The following is a 20,195-nucleotide window of genomic DNA, read 5'->3' on the forward strand; positions in this document are numbered from 1 at the left end:
TTTTAAATTTTCTATATTTTATGACGCTTTGACATCTTGAGGGCCTGCCAGCCTGGAAGAGACTGCCCCTCCAGGGCTAGCTAATTCCTAGAGATGGCAACATCCTTGCCTGGGAGCCCGCCTTTCATGTGCAAACCAACCAATCCAAAGCCCGTGTCCGCAACCCCGGCCTTTATTTACTCTCACTTGTCTAGCCCGTATTTCCCCTGCCCTCTATCACCCCAGGGCCAGGTCCCTGACAACTGGAGACCACCCCTATAGCCCAGAGCCCCCTGAACTATATTCCAGCTATCTAGTCCTAAACTCGTTCAGACTTGCCTGCCCCGCCTCGCCCATTCCTCCCCCGCCCCGCCCCGCCCCGCCCCGCCCCGCCCCGCCCCGCCCGTTCCTCCCCTGCCCTCCTCCTCCAAAGGACAGTAAAGGCCATGCTTTCTGAAACCTCTGCTGCCTCCAGGAATGCTTCCCTATGTGGCGTGGCGTGCCCCCTTGTGTTGGCAACTATAAGTGATAAGACTTCCTTCAATGGTACTGACCTCTCCTTGGTTCCCCCTGTAAAGGCTGTAGGGAAACCATGTTCTCCGGAGAGAGCCAGGATTCAGCAAGCGAAGAAATTTGGGGGAAAGGGACAGTATTTCAGAAGTCGGGGAGAAGTAAAAGAAAAGATCAGAAAAGGTGAGGAGCTAAGGCGGGGAGAGATGCAAGCCTTAACTTTTGTGGCGACTGGAGGAAATAGTGTAATGAAAGTGGTCCTCTCAGCATCAGTTTCGAGAAGTGAAGAAGAATCGAGTCCTGACGGAGAGCCTTGATACGATGCCTGTTTCCTGTTCGTAAACGCTGTCAGGACTACTGTCTCAAGCGGGAAGAAACAAGGCATACCTCACTGAAAGCTGCATAGTAGTTCGACAAGCAACTCTCACACGCAATTCTCCGTCTCACTAGCACAAAAGCATAACCGTTAAAGGCGTTTCGACAGACTCGTGAAGAGTGAAGAACGCAACCGAAACAAACCAGCAATCAGGCAGCAGAAAAACTGTCTCAGATCTACTGTTTAACCCTCATGTATTCCCCCGAGGGGGGTGCACCGTTCCTGGAAGTACTGCAATACCAGGTCGATGCGTGGAGTGGACGGAGCAAGCTCCTATTCCATCTCCCTGCTCCAAAAATCCATTTAATATGTTGTCCTCGGATAGAGGACGTATCAGATATTAAACTGATAAGAACAGATACTACACTTGATCTTAGCCAAAAGGCCGAGAAGCGATGCCTGTCACCCTGGCCTCGCCGTCGCCGGCCGCCTGTCACCCATATTCAGCTCACGGTGAGCCGCGTCCCGCTCAGTCCGGGTCTCACTTCCTTTGCTCCTTTGACTGGACGATGGCAATCGCCAGACAGTCGGCTCTGGTGCAGACCTTTTATTCCCCATCTTTTTAAAGAAAACTTATATACCTGTTGTTGCCTGTCGCCCTGGGACTGACGCGCCATTTCTAATCTGCATGCCCCGCCTCTTCCCGCCCGAGGAGGCGTGGCTACGGCGGGCCGACCGTGCCTTCCGGGCCGCCTCTGCGCGCCTCCGGGTGAAGCTGGGCGGAGCCCGGCTCCTCTCTTGTGCTCCTGGGGCGAAAGGACAGAACCAAGGGAGGAGGGGTGGGCGGCAAGAGGGCCTCTGAGAAGGAGCTGTCGGCGGAGAGCTTCCCGAAGAAAGACAGGGTCGCAAGACGTGTTCACTGGAAAGGCCCAGGCTGTATCGCGTTAAATGGGGTGTCCGCGGGCGGAAAGACGAGCTTGGTAGGTGTCGCATGAGGGGCTCTTTCTGACTCAGGGAGCCGAAGGTCTGGAGGGGGCTTCCCGGAGCGGGGAGGGCAGCCTGCCTGCCAGGCGGAAGGCAGGGGGCGGACAGTGGGGAGCAGGGAGGAGGCGTGTCAGGGGCCGGGGAGGCCGGGCGGGGCAGCCCGATGCATTCTCCCCGACTCCGGCGCCTGCGTCTGTCGGTGCGTCTGCGGAGGGATCGTATCCCGGTCTTCGTGCACAAAGCGCCCTCTGCCGGGGACGTCGTTTCCCTACACCTCTTCCTCACCTGGCTACTTACGCAGAGGCTCTGGACTCGGCTTGGGTGTCGCTTCCTCCAGAAAGCCTTCCTTGAGCGCCCTTCCGCACCCCATCCCCAGTCTCCTTGGCGGCCCTCCTATGTATTTCCTCCCACCCGGTCATTCATTTCAGGTACGCCCCTCACCGCCCTTTCGGGCACTGAAAATCTCCCCCACTGAAATCTGAGATCATCGAGTGCGGTGACCCTCGTCGGTAGTTATCTCTGTATCCCAGCACTAGTCCCGTAGCCGGCGTGTAGGAGATGCTCAGCAAATGTTTGCTGAGTGAATAAAAGATGCGCAAAACGGACTGAGTCAGAAGAGCCGATGCGGGGGTGAAGAAGGGAAGATCCGGCCAGGGGTGGCAGGACACCAGAGAGGAGAGGTGACTGCCAGGGAGGCTCTGGGCATCAAGGCCCGTCAATGCGTTAAGGCCTCTGGCAAAGTTGGGATCAAGTTTCCCCCCGTGGCAAAGACTGCCGGCTGCCCAGTCAGCCTTTCCCATCCTCCTTCCTAAGACAACTTCAGTTTAGTTGGGGAGTTGATATTTCTTTCATTTGATCTCAGAAAAACTAGACGGTATCGTGGATGTAGGACTGGAACCCCATCGGTCATTTCACCCTGCAGCTTGGGGAGCCTGGCGGTGGGTGCTGCCTGAGCCCTCCCCATGCCGGCCCCTGGGCAGAGCGCCCTCTCCTGTATGATCTCATTTGTTTCGCTCAAGGCCCCTGAGAGGTGGGTATTGTTTTTTATTATTATCCAGGGCCGGGACTAGGTGGAGGCCGGTGAGACACTCGCCCTGGGGGGAAAATTTAAGGGAGTGCCCCCCCCAAAACTCTTCAGTAACCAAGATAAATAATATTTTCATACAATTTATCTTCTGTCTCTCTCTTTTCTTTTTGGTGAGCAAGTTTGGCCCTGAGCTAAGGTCTGTTGCCAATCTTCCTCTTTTTGTTTTGCTCAGGAAGACTGGCTCTGAGCTAACATCTGTGCCCATTTACCTCTATTTTGTATGTGGGACGCTTCCACAGCGTGACTTGACGGGTGGTGCGTCGGTGCGCGCAGTTTGAACCTGTGAACCCCAGGCCGCCAAAGCAGAGTCTTGCGAACTTAACGATGCACGCCACCAGGCCAGCCCCACAATTTATCTTCTCTTGAACCTTTTGTGTGTGTGTGTGTGTGTGTGTGTGAGGAAGATCAGCCCTGAGCTAACATCCGTGCTAATCCTCTTTTTGCTGAGGAAGACCGGCTCTGAGCTAACATCTATTGCCAATCCTCCTCCTTTTTTTTTCCTTCCCCAAAGCCGCAGTAGATAGTGGTATGTCATAGTTGCACGTCCTTCTAGTTGCTGTGTGTGGGACTCGGCCTCAGCATGGCCGGAGAAGCGGTGCGTCGGTGCGCGCTGGGATCCAAACCATGGGCCGCCAGCAGCGGAGCGAGCGCACTTAACCGCTAAGACACCGGGCCGGCCCCTATCTTCTCTTGATTATAAGATATTTATCTTGATTACCGGGTTTTTTTGGTGTTCCCTTAAATTTTGTTGCCAAGGCAAGTGCCTCACTCACATTACTCCACTCTGATCCCCACCTGTTATCATCAACCCCCTCCTATTGACCTGAGCTGTCACAGCCACTGGCCACATGCACCTCTGGAGCGCTGGAAACATGGTCAGTCCGAGGCCGGCCCGGTGGCGTAGTTGTTAAGTTTATGCACTCCACTTTGGTGGCTCGGGGTTCCCAGTTGGGATCCTGGGCTCGAACCTACATGCCGCTCATCAAGCCATGCTGTGGTGGCATCCCCTATACAAAATAGAGGAAGATTGGCAACGGATGTTAGCTCAGGGCCAGTCTGCCTCACCAAAAAAAAAAAAAAAAAAAAACGTGGTCAGTCCTATGAATGTGATTGATTGAGATGTGCTGTAAGTGAAAATACGCATGAGATTTTGAAGACACAGTATACAAATTGTAAAATATCTCAATTTTTTAAAATATTGGTTACACATAGAAGTGATATTTGGATATAGTGACTTAAAATACGCAACTTAACTTCACCTGTTTCTCTTTATTTTATTATTTTATGTGGCTACTAGAAAATTAACAGTTACATACGTGACTTACATATTTCTAGTGGAAAGCACTGTCATAGACTGAAGCTCAGAGGCTGAGCAACTTGCCTAAGGTCACACAGCTAATATGAAGCAAGGTCAGGATTGGAACTCAAGCAGCCCGTTAACCTTGTGAGGCCTCAGTTTTTTTAAACTATGGAATGGGCGTAATGATAACGCCTCTCTGATTAGGGTATTTGTGAAGCTACCTGTGGAAATGACAGGCATATAGGAATCTCTTAACAAGTGCACTCGAGGAAAAGTCACTTCTCATCTGTAGGCTAGAGATAATATCCACTTTACAGTGTTGTGAACAGTCTTCCCCCGCCCACCTGGGGCATTCCTGCTGCACAGCCCACTTTACCTGGCTTTCTGTTCCCGCCAGCTGCCTCGTCATTGCGGACGCCCGTGATCATCACGTGGCGTAGATACAGGCATAGACACAGACATACAGGCACGTAGCTATATGGTTACAGTCACAAATATGCCTACATTGTTGGTCTGTTTGCTCCTCACCTCGACGGTAGAGATTCTGTTTGCCCCTCTATCCCGGCACCTAGGACAGTGCTCGGCACATACATGGCACTTGATAAATATTTGTTGAATGAGTGAACGAGGGTCAAATGAGACAATATATGATGTGCTTAGCCTGCCCCTGACATGACTCTTCAGGCCTCCCCATCCCGTGATCTCTGCTCACGTCTGTGTGTCCCAGACCATCTTCTGCTCATGATTTGGTGTCCCTGAGAAGGGGGTCGCTATGGTCTGAACACCCCAACCGTCTGTTCATCTCTCACCGGCCTCCTCCTTGTCCTGCCTGGCCTTCTGGCCATTTGGGCAGGTGTCTTGAATCCCCATCCTGGGTTGGACACTCCCTGAAGGCAAGGACGGCATCTGGCTCATCTGTGTTCCCAGCACCTGCCCAGGTGTGTCACATCACGTTACAGGTGGTTAATGACGAGACAAATAAATTAAGAATATTTGCAACCCGAACCACAGAAAAAGTACTTTTCTTTCCAACATATAAAGAGTTCCTGGAAACAATTATAAAAGACCAACCATCCAGTAGGGAAAACATGGGGACAGGCCAGGCACAGACAGTTCATGAAAATAAAAAGTGGTTCTTAAGCAGACATACAAAATTAAATGAAAACTACACCAAGATAGAGTTTGTCCCATCCCTCGTGCCCCACGCTCATTCTTATCCTCCCAGCTGGGCTTGGTGCAGGCCCCTGGCTCCCTGACCGGGGAAGTCTGCCCGGCCTCTGGGTGCAGGAGGCCGACATGAGACTTGAACCAAGGAGTTCCCACTCAGAGGCCAAGAGACTGTTCATGGGGCTCAGATCTGCTCTCTGACAGTTGTTTTGTGTCTCTGTGTGTGAGCCGGGTACTCTGTGGCACATTGGTGGTGACGGTCTCATTTAATCTTTACAACGCGCTTGGGAAGTGTTTGCATGCCCATTCCTCAGAGGGGAAATCCAGCTCGGAGAGGCTGCCTCATCTCCCACGATGCTTCCAAAGGTCTCCCCAAACCCTCGGCTCATTCCTTTCTGTATCTAAGAGTGGCTTGCTGACCTGTTAGGGGCTTGGGATGATGATAACAGCTCTCTGTTGTCGATTTGCAGGAGAATGTTTAAAGTACTCATCCATCGTCAGGGCCGGCCCGGTGGCGTAGCGGTTAAGTGTGTGCGCTCCGCTTCCCGCGGCCCGGGGGTTGCAGGCCCGGATCCCGGGCGCGCACCGATGCACCGCTTGTCAAGCCATGCTGTGGCGGCGTCCCATATAAAGTAGAGGAAGATGGGCACGGATGTTAGTCCAGGGCCGATCTTCCTCAGCAAAAAGGAGGATTGGCATCGGATGTCAGCTCAGGGCTAATCTTCCTCACACACACACACACACACAAATAATAAAGTACTCATCGTCAGGGAAAATGTACACCTTTAGAGTAACTTTCTAGTAATCTGCTCTCAACCCTGGAGGCTCAAAGTGTGGTCTGTGAACAGCAGTATCTACATTTTTGTGTGTGTGTGAGGAAGATCAGCCCTGGGCTAACATCCATGCCCATCTTCCTCCATTTTATGTGGGGCCGCCACAGCATAGCCTGACAAGCGGTGCGTTGGTGCACGCTAGGGATCCCAACCCTGGGCTGCCAGCAGCGGATCGTGCGCACTTAGCCGCTACGCCACAGGGCCAGCCCAGCAGCATCTACGTTTTATGTCGCCTGGGAGCTGGTTAGAAATGCAGAGTGGCGGGCACGAGGCCAGACCTACTGTCTTAGTTTGCTATGGCCGCCATAAGAAAGTACTATGGACTGGGGCCTTCAACAACACAAATGTATTTTCTCAGAGTTCTGGAGGCTGGAAGTCCCAGATCAGGGTGCCAGCGTGGTCGGGTTCTGGTGAGCTCCCTCTTCTCGGCTTGTGGATGGCTGCCTTCTCACTGTGTCCCCATGTGGTGGAGAGAGAGCAAGTTCTCTGGGGCTTCTTCTTCTAAGGGGACTAATCCCACCATGAGCGCCCCACCCTCAAGACCTCATCTAAACCTAATTACCTCCCAAAGCCCTTACCTCCAAATACCATCACGTTGTGGGGTAGGGCTTCAATATATGAACTTCAGGGGGAACACAGTTCAGTCCATAACACCCACTCAACCTGAATCTGCATTTTAATAAGGTCCACAAGGGATTCGTGTGTATATCAAAGATTGAGAAGCAAGGCTTTAAGTCACATACATTGGAAAAGAAATGGCAGTCGGGGGTCAATTTGTACATGTCACTTTGTACGTTATGTGAGGAAGAGATTCCACATTACACTGGTTTCCTGGGCCGATGTTTTTTGTTATTGGTTGAGATAAACTCATTTAACATCATTATAATAACAGCTACCCTGTATAGAGGACTTTGGATATGCCAAGCCCTTTGCTGAGTACTGCACGCATTTTACCTTATTTAATTCTCATGACAACCCTATGAGATAAGTATGATCATCCCATTTTACAGATGTAGAGGTTGAGGCTGGGAGAGAGAAGTAATTTGCCCAAGGGCTCACTGGGAAATGTTAAAGCCAGGACTGGAAGTCATCTTCAGAGCCAGTGGCCCTCAGTGTGGTCCCCAGACCAGCAGCATCGGTATCACCTGAGAACTTGTTAGAAAAGCACATTCTTGGGCCCATGAGTCCAAGACTGACCAAATTAGAAATTCTGGAAGTGGGGCCCAGAAATCTGTGTTTTAGCAAGTCCTCCAGATGATTCTGATGTACTCTCAAGTTTGAGAACCACTATTGGAAGCTATATTCCCTCTCAATGTATGCGAGACAACACGGGTGACTTGGCAGAGAAATCTCCTATCAAATAAAAAAGACTGAATGGAGTATATATGGCCACTGGGGATTGGCGCCTGGTGTGAACGCTCCGGGGAGCCCAGCAGCTTGGATACCCGGGCGCTCATCCTGTTCCCTGAGGAGCTGGGCTGGCTCTCCCCTTGCTCCGCCTCTCTGCCTCCCTCGCCATTGCTCCCCGGGCACTGTCACCCTCCCGGGGCTCCTGTTGCTGTTTCTCGATGACCACCCAAGTCCCCTCCTCCAGCCAGGGCCTCCGCCAGCGCCAGGCTCCTGTGCAAATGGACGCTGGACATCCGTCCCCACGTGGATCTGTCCCGCAGACACCACAACGTGCCTGCACCTGAGCTCTTCATAACCGTCCCGGCCGTGCAGCCTCCTCCTGCCTCGGCCTTCCCTGCACCGATTATTAGGCCCTCAGTGAAAGTATGGGAAATGTGATTGAATTTAGATTTTCTGCTCAAATAACGTTTAAATCGGATCTCGGCTCCACAAAACACTTGAAGAGGGTAGATTTTCCATTCGCAACCCCAAACTGTACGAAAGGCCCTGTCTGAAAGGAAGACTCCAGAAGGAGGCCAAGGAACCTGTATAACTCAACCCCCACCTCCCGCTCCACTTTTCTTCAGGAATCAGGCAGTGACAAGAACATCCACCAGGGGGCAGCATCTGCTGCTTTCCAGCCCTTAGTTGGGCCCTGGGACTTCGTTTTGGGAGGGTTGCCTCTGAAAGGGCCCCTAGTAGAGGAGAAGGGTACTTAGGGGACCCTTTCACACACATTTTTTTCCACACTCATTCTAAGAAGTAGGTTGTGTTTTCTCCATTTTATTCTTGAGGAGACAAAGCTGAGATTTGAAAAATGAGTCTTTGCAATTCTTAAGCTGAAGCTGCTCCTTGGCATCCCCTCCCCCTCCCCACCCCCACTCCTGCAGCCTCCTCTCCTCCCTTCACTTGTGCGCCCAGACAGGTACTTGGCTAGGACGCTGTGGAGACAAGGATGTCCTCAGCCACTTCCTAGGTGAGCTCCATCCACCCCTGCCCCCCGCTACTCCACAGCATGGACTGTCGTGGGGGACAGGACCTGGAAACATCAAAGCCTCTTCTCACAAACTGAGGACACGAGGCTCCCCGGGGGGGAAGTGACTTTTCCAAGCCATTCTACCAGTGAGGGACAGGACTCATGCTGACTCTCAGCCCAGGGCTGAGCCTGCCAGGCCCTTGAGGGAGCCTCTCTCTCCAGTGGCATCCCCACCACTGGCCTCTGTTTTTCTCCTCCAAGAAGTCCCTCCTTCCCCCCAGGGTGCAATACTACCGAGACCTTGCCTAGAAATGCAACATTTTATAGACATTCCTGGCCAACCCAGTATCAACAGAACCCCCAAGGGCGCAGGGACTGCAGACCAGGAAACTCCTAGACTATGGTGGATGTTTGGTTCCCACACTCAGGGAACCCCCGAGTACATTTAATCATTGCACCGTGCACTCATGAATTCATGAAAGGTCTCCTGACTGCCTGCTGTGTCCCAGCCCGGGGCTGGGCACTGCCAGAGCTGTAGATGGGAAGAACCAGCTCCTGGGCTCAGGGCTCAGTCTGCAGGGGGAGACAGCTCTGAGGGGGAGCAAAGACACAGCATCCATCCAGGTGGGGAGCCAACAGGAGAAAGCAGGTAGGTCCCAGCTAGTCTGTCCTTCTGTCTGGAATGCTTACCTGACTCCTTGTCACTTAAACCTTGGCTCTAATGTCACCAACTGGAGAGGGCTTCCTGAGCACCTCCCCTCCAATCTGAAGTAATTCCCTTCCCCCCGTCACTCTCCAGCACACCTCCCTGCTTTATTTCCTTGATGGCATGCATCACCGTCTGAAATTATCGTCTTTATTCGCTGCCTGTCTCTCCCCACCCCCCACTATAAGGTACACTCCGTGAGGGCAGGTCCTTATCCATCTCACTCGGGGCTGTATGTTCAGAACTTAGAGCGGAGCCTCGCACCTAGCAGGCACTCCGTATGTGATGGTTCAGTGTATGAATGTTCGAATGTTCTCCTCAGCAGCAAATGCCCCAGTGCACTAGGTGCTGGGCTGCGATCTTGTGGAGAGAAAGGGCTGCAGAGGTGAGGCTGCCAGGAAAGAAAATGGTCATTAATAGAGGAAGGCTCTCTGGGACCAGGGCTGGGGTCGGGTGGGGGTGGGGACTGGAGTTCCCATTTAAAGGAGACGCACTGGGGTAGGCCCACAGCCTGGTGCTGCACTCCTTCCCTCCCCACCTCCTCCTTCCCTGCTCCCTGCCCCACCTCCTCCTCCCCATTTGTTCATCAACACCTTCCCTGGAAAACATAAAAGATGCAGGGTGGGGTGGGATTGCCAGTGTCATCTCCTTTATCAGATAATCAAGTGACAATTTCTGTCTTGGGTGTGAGGCCCAGGAAATATAGGAGAAATGTTAAAGAGGTTTGAAAGATTGTGGAAGAAACAGGAGACAATCTGGGTGTTTTCAGTTTCTGTGTGTTTTTGGTTTCACAGCCATTGTAACATTTGTTCAAAGCCAAGTTTGGCCAATTTCTAGCTGGGTGACCTTGGACAAATTACCTAACCTTTCTGTGCTTCGGTTTCTTCTCTTTAGAATAACCGTACTTACTTCCTGGGTTGAGCTGTGTATTAAAAAAGGAAAAGTATTCAAAGTTCCTAGACCAGAGCCTGGCATGCAGTGGCCACTCGGCAGGGTAGTGGTTCCCAACCTCTTGGCCTGCTCTGTCTTGCCCTCTCCTAACTCACCGGGCTCAGCTCTGCCTCTGTGCCTTAGCTCCTGCTGCAATCTGCCACCTCCAACACGGTGGTGTAACAAACGAATTTCCTAAGGTCCTGATCTCTTCAGGGATTCGGGGAGGCTCCCTGCATCGCTGGGGAAACCAGGTGGCTGGTTTTGTAGCAGGGAGGGGAGGAAGGAGGTGGCAAGGCAGGCTGCTGCAAAACGGATGGGAAGCTGGTGGGCAGGAGCTAGGCCCTCCTGCCTGGCAATGACTTCCCCTCCCCTTTTTCCAATCCCCCTCATATATAGCCTTTAAAAACGTTAATTACATAAGAAATGCAAGAATCCAGCCTCCTTGTAAAAAATGGCAATATTAAAGTTACAATTTCATTCTCCTTTGATCCCCCTTCCCTCCTTCAATTTTACCTACCTCCCTGCAGGTAATCACTGTTATCCTTTTGGTCACCCTGCCCCTTTGTGACATCTCCTCCTCTTCAGGGCTGCCCAGACTGTATCAGGCTGCAATGACTGGGAAGATGCCACCCAGTCCTGTCCCCCTCTTCACCAATCCTACATAGGACTAATTAACTTCTAGAAACCTTTCCAGAAGCTTCTGGTTGGCACTATCTCTCCCTCCTCTGAAGTCCTACAAGTGGTTGTCTTATGATTTACCAGGGCCCAATGTTCTGGGTCAGTGGCCAGTCTTGTTTCTCTCACTAGAGAGTAAGCCCTCTGAGGCCAGGCCCTGAGGCCTGCACATCCTCTATATCCCTGTAGTCTCTCTGGCTCATGCAGAGCACACAGTATGAATGTCAATAAACATCCAATGGAGTGAAGAAGAATTCCGTCTTTATCTATTTGACCAAGGGTGGCCCTTGGGGCTGGTGGGTGTGGAGTGTGTGTGTGGGGAGGGTGGCATGTGCTGCTGGCTGGTACCCTGACCAGCAATTCTGGAATAACTGCTACGGATGTCTCCCTGATGAAAGAGGATAGATAGCTAAGTGGTGAGGGGCCCAGGCACTGGATTCACACAGATCTTTGCTCAGCCTCTTACTGGCTATGTGTGACCTTAGACAAGTCATTGAACCCTTTGGAGCTTTCTTCACCTATAAAATGCAGACAACACCAGTCTCTCGTGCACGGCTACTGTGAAGATCAACAGGGGTAATGGGTTTAGGCTGTTTTATGGGGTTCCAGGTTCACACAGGTTTGAACACTGAATTAGGAAAGATAAATGAGGAAGACTTGTCAGCATCTCTGGAGTAGACCCTGGTGGAGGGAGTGCGCACGTGGGGTGGATATCTCTGCCTGGGGGAGGGGATGCGGTGGTATTGGGGGTATTAAGCTCTTCATCTCTCCTCCTGAGTCAAATGCTGCCACACGTCTTCCTTTTGCCCCTCCTACCATTAATGCTGACTTTAATTCCAAATATTAGAATATGGTAGAAAAGATCAAATAAAACGGCCACCGATTGAGCAGACGTCCATCACAGGGCAGCCGGGGTTGCAGCGCGAGTATCTCCACGCCCGGTCCCGCCCCGCTGCCTGGGGGCCGCTGATTGGCCCGCGTTGCGTGACGTCACGCGGGAGATTTAAGGCTGAGTCCGTGGAAGCGCGCCGGCACTGCGGCGCGCTAGAGGCGGGTTGGGAGGCTTGTGCGGCTGGTCCGGTGGCTGGGGAGCGGCGCGGGGAGAGCGCGGCTGACGGGAGGTAAAGAGGCGGCCCCGGTACAGGGCCTGGGGAGCTGCAGTTGGCGATCGGAGGAAGGCGGGCAGAGAGTGTCGCGGTGGGGAGGTGGTCGCGGTGTAAGGAGGGGCTTGTCAACCGCCTGGGGGTGTGGAGGGCGGGTGGGAGCGGGCCTCACTCTCGGTTCTCAGCGCCTGCACTCTCTTAATTTGGGGGCGCTGCCCGACCTGTCTCTTCCTGCGAGGATTCTCGCCTGGGGAATAGGGGTCGCGGAGTCTACTCCCGCGCCACAAGCTCGGAGAAGAGGCGCTGGAAGCCGACCATCCGCCCGATCGAGGCCTTACCCCCCCACCTCAGTGTCCCGGGACCAGGGGGTTTCTCTAGGTCTCATCGCCCCTGTCACGGCCCCCAGGGAGTGGGGAGCGCCTCTGTTACACCTGCAGCTGCTTTAAAAAAAGAAAAGGAATTTTAAAAAGGAAGCATGGGTGGCTGATTTAGGAAAGGATCAAGAAGTTGCACATTTCATGTTTATTATTAAACGTCTTCTTTTTTCTCCCGTGACCTTTCCCTTTTCAGGTAACCCAGCCTCTACTGTGAGCCCCAAGACCTGCACTTCAGCCGGAGCTCACCATGGGGAACCACTTGACCGAGATGGCGCCTACCGCCTCCTCCTTCTTGCCCCACTTCCAGGCCCTGCACGTCGTGGTCATCGGGCTGGACTCGGCTGGAAAGACCTCCCTCCTTTACCGCCTCAAGTTCAAGGAGTTTGTCCAGAGTGTCCCCACCAAAGGCTTCAACACAGAGAAGATCCGGGTGCCCCTGGGGGGGTCCCGTGGCATCACCTTCCAAGTGTGGGACGTTGGGGGGCAGGAGAAGCTTCGACCTCTGTGGCGCTCCTACACACGCCGGACAGATGGGCTGGTGTTTGTGGTGGATGCTGCCGAGGCTGAGCGCCTGGAGGAGGCCAAAGTGGAGCTGCACCGGATCAGCCGGGCCTCGGACAACCAGGGTGTGCCTGTGCTGGTGCTGGCCAACAAGCAGGATCAGCCTGGGGCACTGAGTGCGGCCGAGGTGGAGAAGAGGCTGGCAGTCCGGGAGCTGGCTGCTGCTACGCTTACCCATGTGCAGGGCTGCAGTGCTGTGGATGGGCTGGGCCTGCAGCCCGGCCTTGAGCGCCTGTATGAGATGATCCTCAAGAGGAAGAAGGCGGCCCGGGTAGGCAAGAAGAGACGGTGACCGGAGGCGGCCCTCCTCGCCAGTAGGGGTCTGCACACTTGGACAGCCAGGCAGAGCCTGTGGCCCCTCATTCAGCCCCCGGGGTGCAGAACCTGTCCACCTCCAAGAAGGACTGAGGGGCACACTGGGGGTCCTGCTTTGGTGCAGCATTGGGGAGGGGGATGGGGGATGGGAGATGGGGTGTCTTCTCACATCTCTCTGTCATCCTCACCTCTGGAGGAGCGGGGCCTGCAGGACTGTGGAGGCTTAAATGTAAACTGACTCTACCTCGACCCTGTTTCTTATTTTTCTTCTCTGGCTTTTCGATTAGATGTGTTTTGGGGCAAAGAAAAGTTGCTTGGAGAATGCATTTGGAATGAATGAGAATTATCTCTGCCCCACCCCCTCCTCCAACTGGGGAGTCTCCCCAGGCTGCTTTTCTAGGGGTGCCAGTCACAATAATCTTTATTTTTGTGTCTGAGTGAAGGTGCCAAGAACCCCTCCCCCCGTTTGTAGATCCACAACCGTTTTTATAAGCCATGTGTGTGTCCTCTGTATTATTATTACCTATTTTTTAGCGTTTGCCTATAAGTTATTAAAGACTGATGATACTGTAGCTGTAACCTCTGTCTGGCATTTTCCTCTCTTTACTTTGCCCCAGGGATGGTCCAAGATTTCTATATGGGTGGGCGGGAGTGGGGAGGGGGACTTATCTTGAAGCTGAATTTGCAAAAATTAGATTGTGTGTTTGTGGGATGGCTTTTGGAAATTATAGAGGGAGTTGAAACCACCCCCCTGCCCCCGAAGCTATTGCCTGATCTCTGCAGTTTTTTGGCGGGTCCCTTCTCCTTTTTCCTACTTTCCTCCCCTCCCCTCATCCTCTGGCTCTTACTTACCCCTGATACCAGCTGATCCTTGCAGATTTAATTTCAAATTTTGCTAGTGTGAGCTGCAGCTAGGTCCTTGCCCTTAGGGTCACCCCCTAAGTCTGTAGGTAAGTCTTCAAAGAGCCTTTTCTGTCCCCATCCTCCCCCTCTCCCCAGTACTCAAGTTGGTCTGCTTTTTTTTTTCCGCCTTGGGGGATCTGGTGAGAATGGAAAGTAATTCCTTCCTGGCTTTCAGCCACCTCTGTGTGCTCAATTCTGCTGACTGCAGCTCACTGGCAGCAGTGGCAGCGGCGGGAGGCTGGGAGGCCGGGGCTGGATTGAGCCAGCCTGGCCCCAGTGACTAAGCTGTGAGTTGTCCAGCTCTGGGAATGGTCGCTGTTCCCACGAGAGGAGCAGTAGTAGGAGCCGTTTGTGTCTGGTGGGAGTGTGGATGTTGGACGTCCACCCCCACCCTCTGGGAGAGGAGGGGGAATGTGTTGGCCACCAATGCCAGCAGTGATAAGAAGAATAAAATGCTAATGTGAGGGCCTGAGTGCCCCTGCCCAGGCTCTCAGGAGTGCCCCTCCTCACCAGCACCAGGGCCACCTGCGTCTGTGATAACGCAGACAATCAGATCCTCCTAATCCGGGTGGGAGTAGAGAGTAAAAGCCAAGCACAATTCTTTCCAGCCCCCAAGTCCCACCCCCACCCTTTGTGCAAACATGGGCTCCCCAGAGCAGCTTCAGAGTCCCCGCTCCAGAATCAGATAAAAGGACCTGGGGAGGGAGAGAAGGTGCTGGCAACACTGACCTGGGGGAGCCTTTCTAAGGACCTCACTTCTTCCTACCTATGGGGGCAGTGGGCACAGAAGCCAAATCTTGCTACTGAGTCTGGGCCAGTTCAGACAGCCCCCTCCCCTGTGTGGCTGGCAGGATGGGGGTGGGTGTGCATCGATCCGGAAGGGTGCCCAAGTGTGCGTCAGAGCTGCGGCCTGCTTGACAGAGCTGCTGGGCTGGTTCGTGCTACCTGGCCCTCCTCTCCACACACCTGTGACTCATCTCTCCCAGTCCTCAGGACACAGTCCTCTTCTGCAGCCCAGGAACAAGCTGGGGAGTGCCTGGCCGGGAGGACCCTCTGCCCTGCTGGGAGATCTTGCCTCTTCATTCCACCCAATTCTGCTCTTTATTAAAATCTCCAAGGACAAGTTTTCTGATCACCTGGGGCACTGAGGCCTCTGAATTTGGGGGAAGACAGAGGTGCTCCCCCCTCCCTAGCAGAGAGGCCTCTAAGGTGCCAAGTCTTGCTTCTAGCTCTGCCAACCACTCTCCCTCCCTATCTGGTTAGAACTGTCTTCTGCTCCCCCGGGACCCAGCCCTGGACAGGGACCATGGTCCACTGCAGACTCTTCCTGACATCCCTCAAGTGCGGAGCCACGGGGAATCCTAATTAGAAAGCTGCATTCTGGCTGGGAGGGGGTCGGGAGCTTTGAAATAATCCTCCTGGCTTGGTCCATCAAAGGGATGCAGAGCTGAAAGGGAGGGCGTCACCTTCCTGTCTGCTGGTGGAATGGGGGCTGGTTTGGACAGGAGAGAGAGGATCTCCTCACTTTCCGGTCCTGCCCAGGGATCCTGCCTGTGGAGCTCTGGGCCACTGCCTTGGAATGGGGATGGGGTCAGGGTTGGGGGTAGGTTGTAGTTTTCTTGTTTCAGCTTCTTTATTAAGTAGAATTTCTTTGAGATGCTGAGATGGGGGCTGAGGGAGAGGCTCCCTGAGAGCAGAGGGTCTCTGGGGCCCAGGAGTGGTGGGCAGGGGCTGGATACCTGTCAGCTGGGCCCAGAGGTGGGGCTCCCTTCTGAGCTTCTGTTCCTCCACCAGCCACCTCCTCTCCTTGCACAGGTTGGATGGTAAAATCCAGATGAAGGGCACTTTCCCTGGGTGCACTGCCCTTCTGCAAGCCCCGCCTCATGAGGGCAAAGATGGCAGTGGTCCCTCACCTTTCATGCCCTCTCCAGTCCTCCTATGCTGCATGTGCTCAAGGAAGACAAAAAGCAGAGAGGAAGGAAAGAAGTCCCTAAGGCCCAGAGTGGGCAGCAACTTGCCCGAGGACACACAGCTTCTCAGCGGTGCATCCGGGTTCTTCCTCCCAAGCTGGCTCTTTGGATTCCCGGGACAGGCAAAGGAGAGAGGAGATAGGCAGCAAGTCCAGCATCTCAGAGCTCTGACATCCCTCTCCCTTCCTCCCTCCCCGCCTTGATTAGATTAAGGGCCAGCTTTCCGCTCCCCCCCCTCCTTCCTGAAGAGTGGGAGCTTTATCTCCAAAGCTCAGCAGAGTTCTGGCCTCAAATCTGGCCAGAAGTCCCCACCCTCCTTTCACACCGACCGTGTGTCATTCCAAATCTTTCTTTTCTTTTCTTTTTCTTTTTTATTTATATATTTGTTAAACCATTTTTGTGTGTGTGTGTGTGTGTGTGTGAGGAAGATTGGCCCTGAGCTAACATCTGTTGCCAATCCTCCTCTTTTTCCTGAGGAAGATTGGCTCTGAGCTAACACCCATGCCCATCTTCCTCTACCTTATGTGGGACCCCTGCCCCAGCATGGCTTGACAAGCGGTGAGTGGGTCCGAGCCGGGATCCGAACCTGCGAACCCCAGGCCGGGCCTCTGAAGCGGAATGCGCCAACTTAAACACTATGCCACTGGGCCAGCCCCCAAGTCTTTCTTGAGATGGCCACCTCCACTGGGCCCTGGGAAACACTGAATTCCACTGAAGCACTAGGAGTGCACAGGACAGCCTGTGCTCCAACGCAGGATTTTTCTGAATGGAGGCCAGTGGGGGGGAGTGGAGGCAGTAAGGGAGGCCCAGGCCAGCACTGGGCTGTGAGGGGCGGGCAGTCTGCACCACACATCGTTTCCCAGGCACCGGCAGGACCACGGCTGGGGAGTTTGTGGGTGGGTGTCGTGGGACCTCCTCCTCCAGCTAAGCCAGAGGATGGTATTTGTTCTTCCTTCCTTCGTTTTTAAAAAAATTCTTTTTGCTGTTTCCTCTCTCCTTTACCTGATTACAAAAGTAATAGACCTTTGTTGTGAAAGAAACTTAGAAAATGGAGAACTCCACAATCTAAACTTCAGAGCTAAACATCGTGAACGGGATTTTATATATAATCTTCCAGATATTATTTTCCATGCATGTACAAAAGAGGTATGTATCTATAACACACATATATTATATATATAGCATATTCTTTTACAGTTTTGCTTTTCTCATTTATATCTTGGGCATTATTCAATGTCAGGACATATGGATTTTTCTCTTTCTTCTTGATGACTACATGAGATTCTGTTGTATGAATGGACCATCATTTGTTAATTAAATCTACAGAGTGTCCACAGCAATGAACTTCCTTGCATATATTTCTTTGTACACTTGGGAGAGATTCCTGTAAGATAAATTCCAGGAAGTGTAATTGTTGTGTCAAAGGGTGTATGTGTTTCAAGTTTTCATAGGTAGTGCCAAAGGGTGCACCCTAGAGAGGTGGGGAGGGAAATTTAATCCAGCCTCCTCATCCTCCATCGTCAGATTTCAAGTCCTCTTCAAACTGAGGTGTGTGTGTGTGGCGTAGACATTATAGTGCCCTTGCTTTTTAGGAGGTAAGAGATAAAATCAGAGCCAGCCCTGATGGCCTGGCGGTTGGGGGTTTGGCGCTTGCCACTAGGTTCGGTTCCCAGGCGCGGAACCACACTACTTTGTCAGTGGCCGTGCTGTGATGGCGGCTCACATAGAACTAGAAGGACTTGCAACTAAAATATATAACTATGTACTGGGGCTTTAGGGAGGGAAAAAAAAAAACAAAGAAAATCACCAGCAACTTGGCAAAGGATTTGCAGGCATGGGGGGTTGAGCTTGGGCTGACTTTCCAGGCCTGGGGATTGAGCCCACCGGGGCTGCCTGGCTGATGGCGGAGGTGGGCAGATGGCGAGGACTCCTTAGCTAAGCATCCAGCTTCTCACAGATGTCAGGCAGAGTGGGCGAGACAACTCGTGAAATAAATCCCCAAGACTTGGCTCAGGGAGGGAGTGAGGCTGAGACTAGGAGTGTGTGCTCCGAGGGGAACGTGGAGAACAGACCTTGAGCCCAAAGGAGGGCAACCAAGGCCCTGGACCTCCCCCACTCCTCTAGTGGGGAGCCCCACCAGCTGCTACTGCTCGTGGACTCCTGGGACAGGTAGCAGAAGCCTGAAGTATCAGATACTTCGGCCACTCTGGGCTGTTTGAGGTGGGGAGGTGGAGAGATGGGGAGGAGGGGAGGCAGGAGGGCTTATCTCTTTAGCACCCCCCCCAATAAATCTGATGAAGAGTTTGGTGGAGGAGGGTAGGGATGACAGCTGGGTTTTAAGGATGGTGGAAAGCGAGGTTTTGTGCTTTTGATTGTGTTTGTTTTTCTGAGATTATCCGTTGCTTTTCATTGCAGTTGCTGACTCTTATCCTTAGAGAAAGAGCAGGCAGAACTGCTTACTCAGTCTCTGGAACTCTCCCAGTCTGATGGGGGAGGAACAGAGCCACCCGTCTGACCAGAAAGTAACCCACAAAGCAAGTCACCAACTTCTGTGACCTTGACCACGCCATTCCTAGTCTTCTGGCCTCAGTTTACCCATCTGCAAAGTGAGGGGGTTGAGTAGATAATATCAGATCTTTTCTGGTTCACTTTCTAGGGTTCTCAGCACAAGGTGGGCATGGGGAACTCCTTAAGGATCTTTCTCCCTTCATCTATCACTCTCTGAAATTCCCTGGTTTGTTTTGTTTTCAAGTTTGTTTATTGTCTGCCTTCATCTCCAGGCTAATCATTCTAGGACGATGGCCCTCGTCCATTTTGCTCACCGTCATACCCCCAGGTCAATGGCAGGCACACAGTGGGTGCTCATCTCATATCTGTGGAAGGTGGGGTGTCCACTCAAGGGTTGGAGGGTTGGGGTGTCACCTCAGTGAAGAAGTGGTTTTAGTCTATAAATGGTGACAGCACTCAGGAAAGAAGCTATCAAGTAAAGTTAGAGAGTTTATCTGGGAAGGTTTCCTGGAAGAGGTGAAGAAAAGAAGCAGATTTGGAACTAGAATTAAGTATTCTGATTAATGAGGGACTTGGAGAACCGTGAGCTTGGGAGTACTTTCTTGGCTCTACATACTGCTTAGGAGGAAAGACCTGAGTCTGAGGTTTGATAGGCAGAGTTTCGTTCCTCCCTTCCCAGTAATTAATTACCTGGCCCAGGGTGCTCCCTAGAGTCTGTTCGCCACTGCCCTCCTCCGGGTCCTCCCAATGTCACCCCAGAATAGTCGAGCTGTATCTAGATTCCCATTCTCCACCTCCCACGCCAGAGGAGCCGAGGTGTGGGGCAGGTGTTGAGCAAAGGACTCCCAAGGTGTAGACCTGTACTGTCCAGTATGGCAGCCACCAGCCACGTGTGGCGACTGAGCAGGGGAATTGTGGCTGAGACATGTTGTATGTGCGAAATACATAGACTTTGAAGACAGTATGAAAAAAGAATGTAAAATATCTCACTAATACTTTTTTATATAGTTAGGTTGAAATGATAATTTTTGATATATTGAGTTAAATAAAATGCTTCTTTAAATTAGTTTCATCTGCTTCTTTTTATCTTTACAAAATGTGGCTACCAGAAATTCTAAAGTTACATATGTGGTTCACACGCAGGTCCAGGTATTTGGGGGAATGGAGCACTTTGGATAAAAGAATGGGAGATCCCTTGTTCATTCTTTCTTCTGAAATCAGAAGAGAAACAGACCAAACTGCGGCAGTCTGGAAGGAGGGTAGATTACAGGAAGGCCTTCTTGCCAGGGAGGACTAAAACCCAGAAAGATCTGCATACTCTGCTTCCTAGAAAGCTTTCAGGAGAGGTGAAGACTGTGCACATCTTTTTCTTTGGTGAGGAAGATCAGCTCTGAGTTAACATCCGTGCCAATCCTAGTCTTTTTTTTGCCGAGGAAGAGTGGCCCTGAGATGTTGGCCTGACAAGGGGTACATAGGTGTGCACCTGGGATCCCAACTCTGGCCGCCAGCAGCGGAGCGCCTGCACTTAACTGTTACACCATGGGGCCGGCCCTGTGCACACCTTGAATTATCTTAAAACAGCTTATCAAACTATGATTCTCAA

The 20,195-nt window shown here is 52.5% G+C and overlaps 1 protein-coding gene and 1 non-coding gene across 3 annotated transcripts; one reads left to right on the forward strand and one right to left on the reverse strand.

Annotated features, from left to right (window-relative positions):
- Positions 1-1,071: 1,071 nt before the first annotated feature.
- Positions 1,072-1,262, reverse strand: LOC147915039 (U2 spliceosomal RNA). Its single transcript, XR_015554848.1, has one exon. It is a non-coding gene; the product is annotated as a U2 spliceosomal RNA (small nuclear RNA).
- A 335-nt stretch (positions 1,263-1,597) lies between these two features.
- On the forward strand, positions 1,598-13,790 carry ARL4D (ARF like GTPase 4D). 2 transcript variants are annotated; one of them, XM_087441250.1, is made up of 2 exons: positions 1,598-1,785; positions 12,529-13,790. In XM_087441250.1, exon 2 carries the CDS (start codon positions 12,583-12,585, stop codon positions 13,186-13,188), a length of 606 nt encoding a protein of 201 aa, XP_087297376.1. In that variant the 5' UTR covers positions 1,598-1,785; positions 12,529-12,582; the 3' UTR covers positions 13,189-13,790. The 2 variants fall into 2 exon arrangements, with proteins under 2 accessions (XP_087297376.1, XP_004432583.1); XM_004432526.3 differs by lacking the exon at positions 1,598-1,785 and adding an exon at positions 11,904-11,976.
- Positions 13,791-20,195: the final 6,405 nt, after the last annotated feature.

This window comes from Ceratotherium simum, chromosome 16 (genome assembly GCF_057802395.1).
Source record: "Ceratotherium simum simum isolate JZ-2026a chromosome 16, ASM5780239v1, whole genome shotgun sequence".
NCBI classification, from domain to species: domain Eukaryota; kingdom Metazoa; phylum Chordata; class Mammalia; order Perissodactyla; family Rhinocerotidae; genus Ceratotherium; species Ceratotherium simum.

Bases quoted from the DNA above. Each gene is read 5' to 3' on its own strand.
- ARL4D (XM_087441250.1), top strand. From the start codon at position 12,583: ATGGGGAACCACTTGACCGAGATGGCGCCTACCGCCTCCTCCTTCTTG.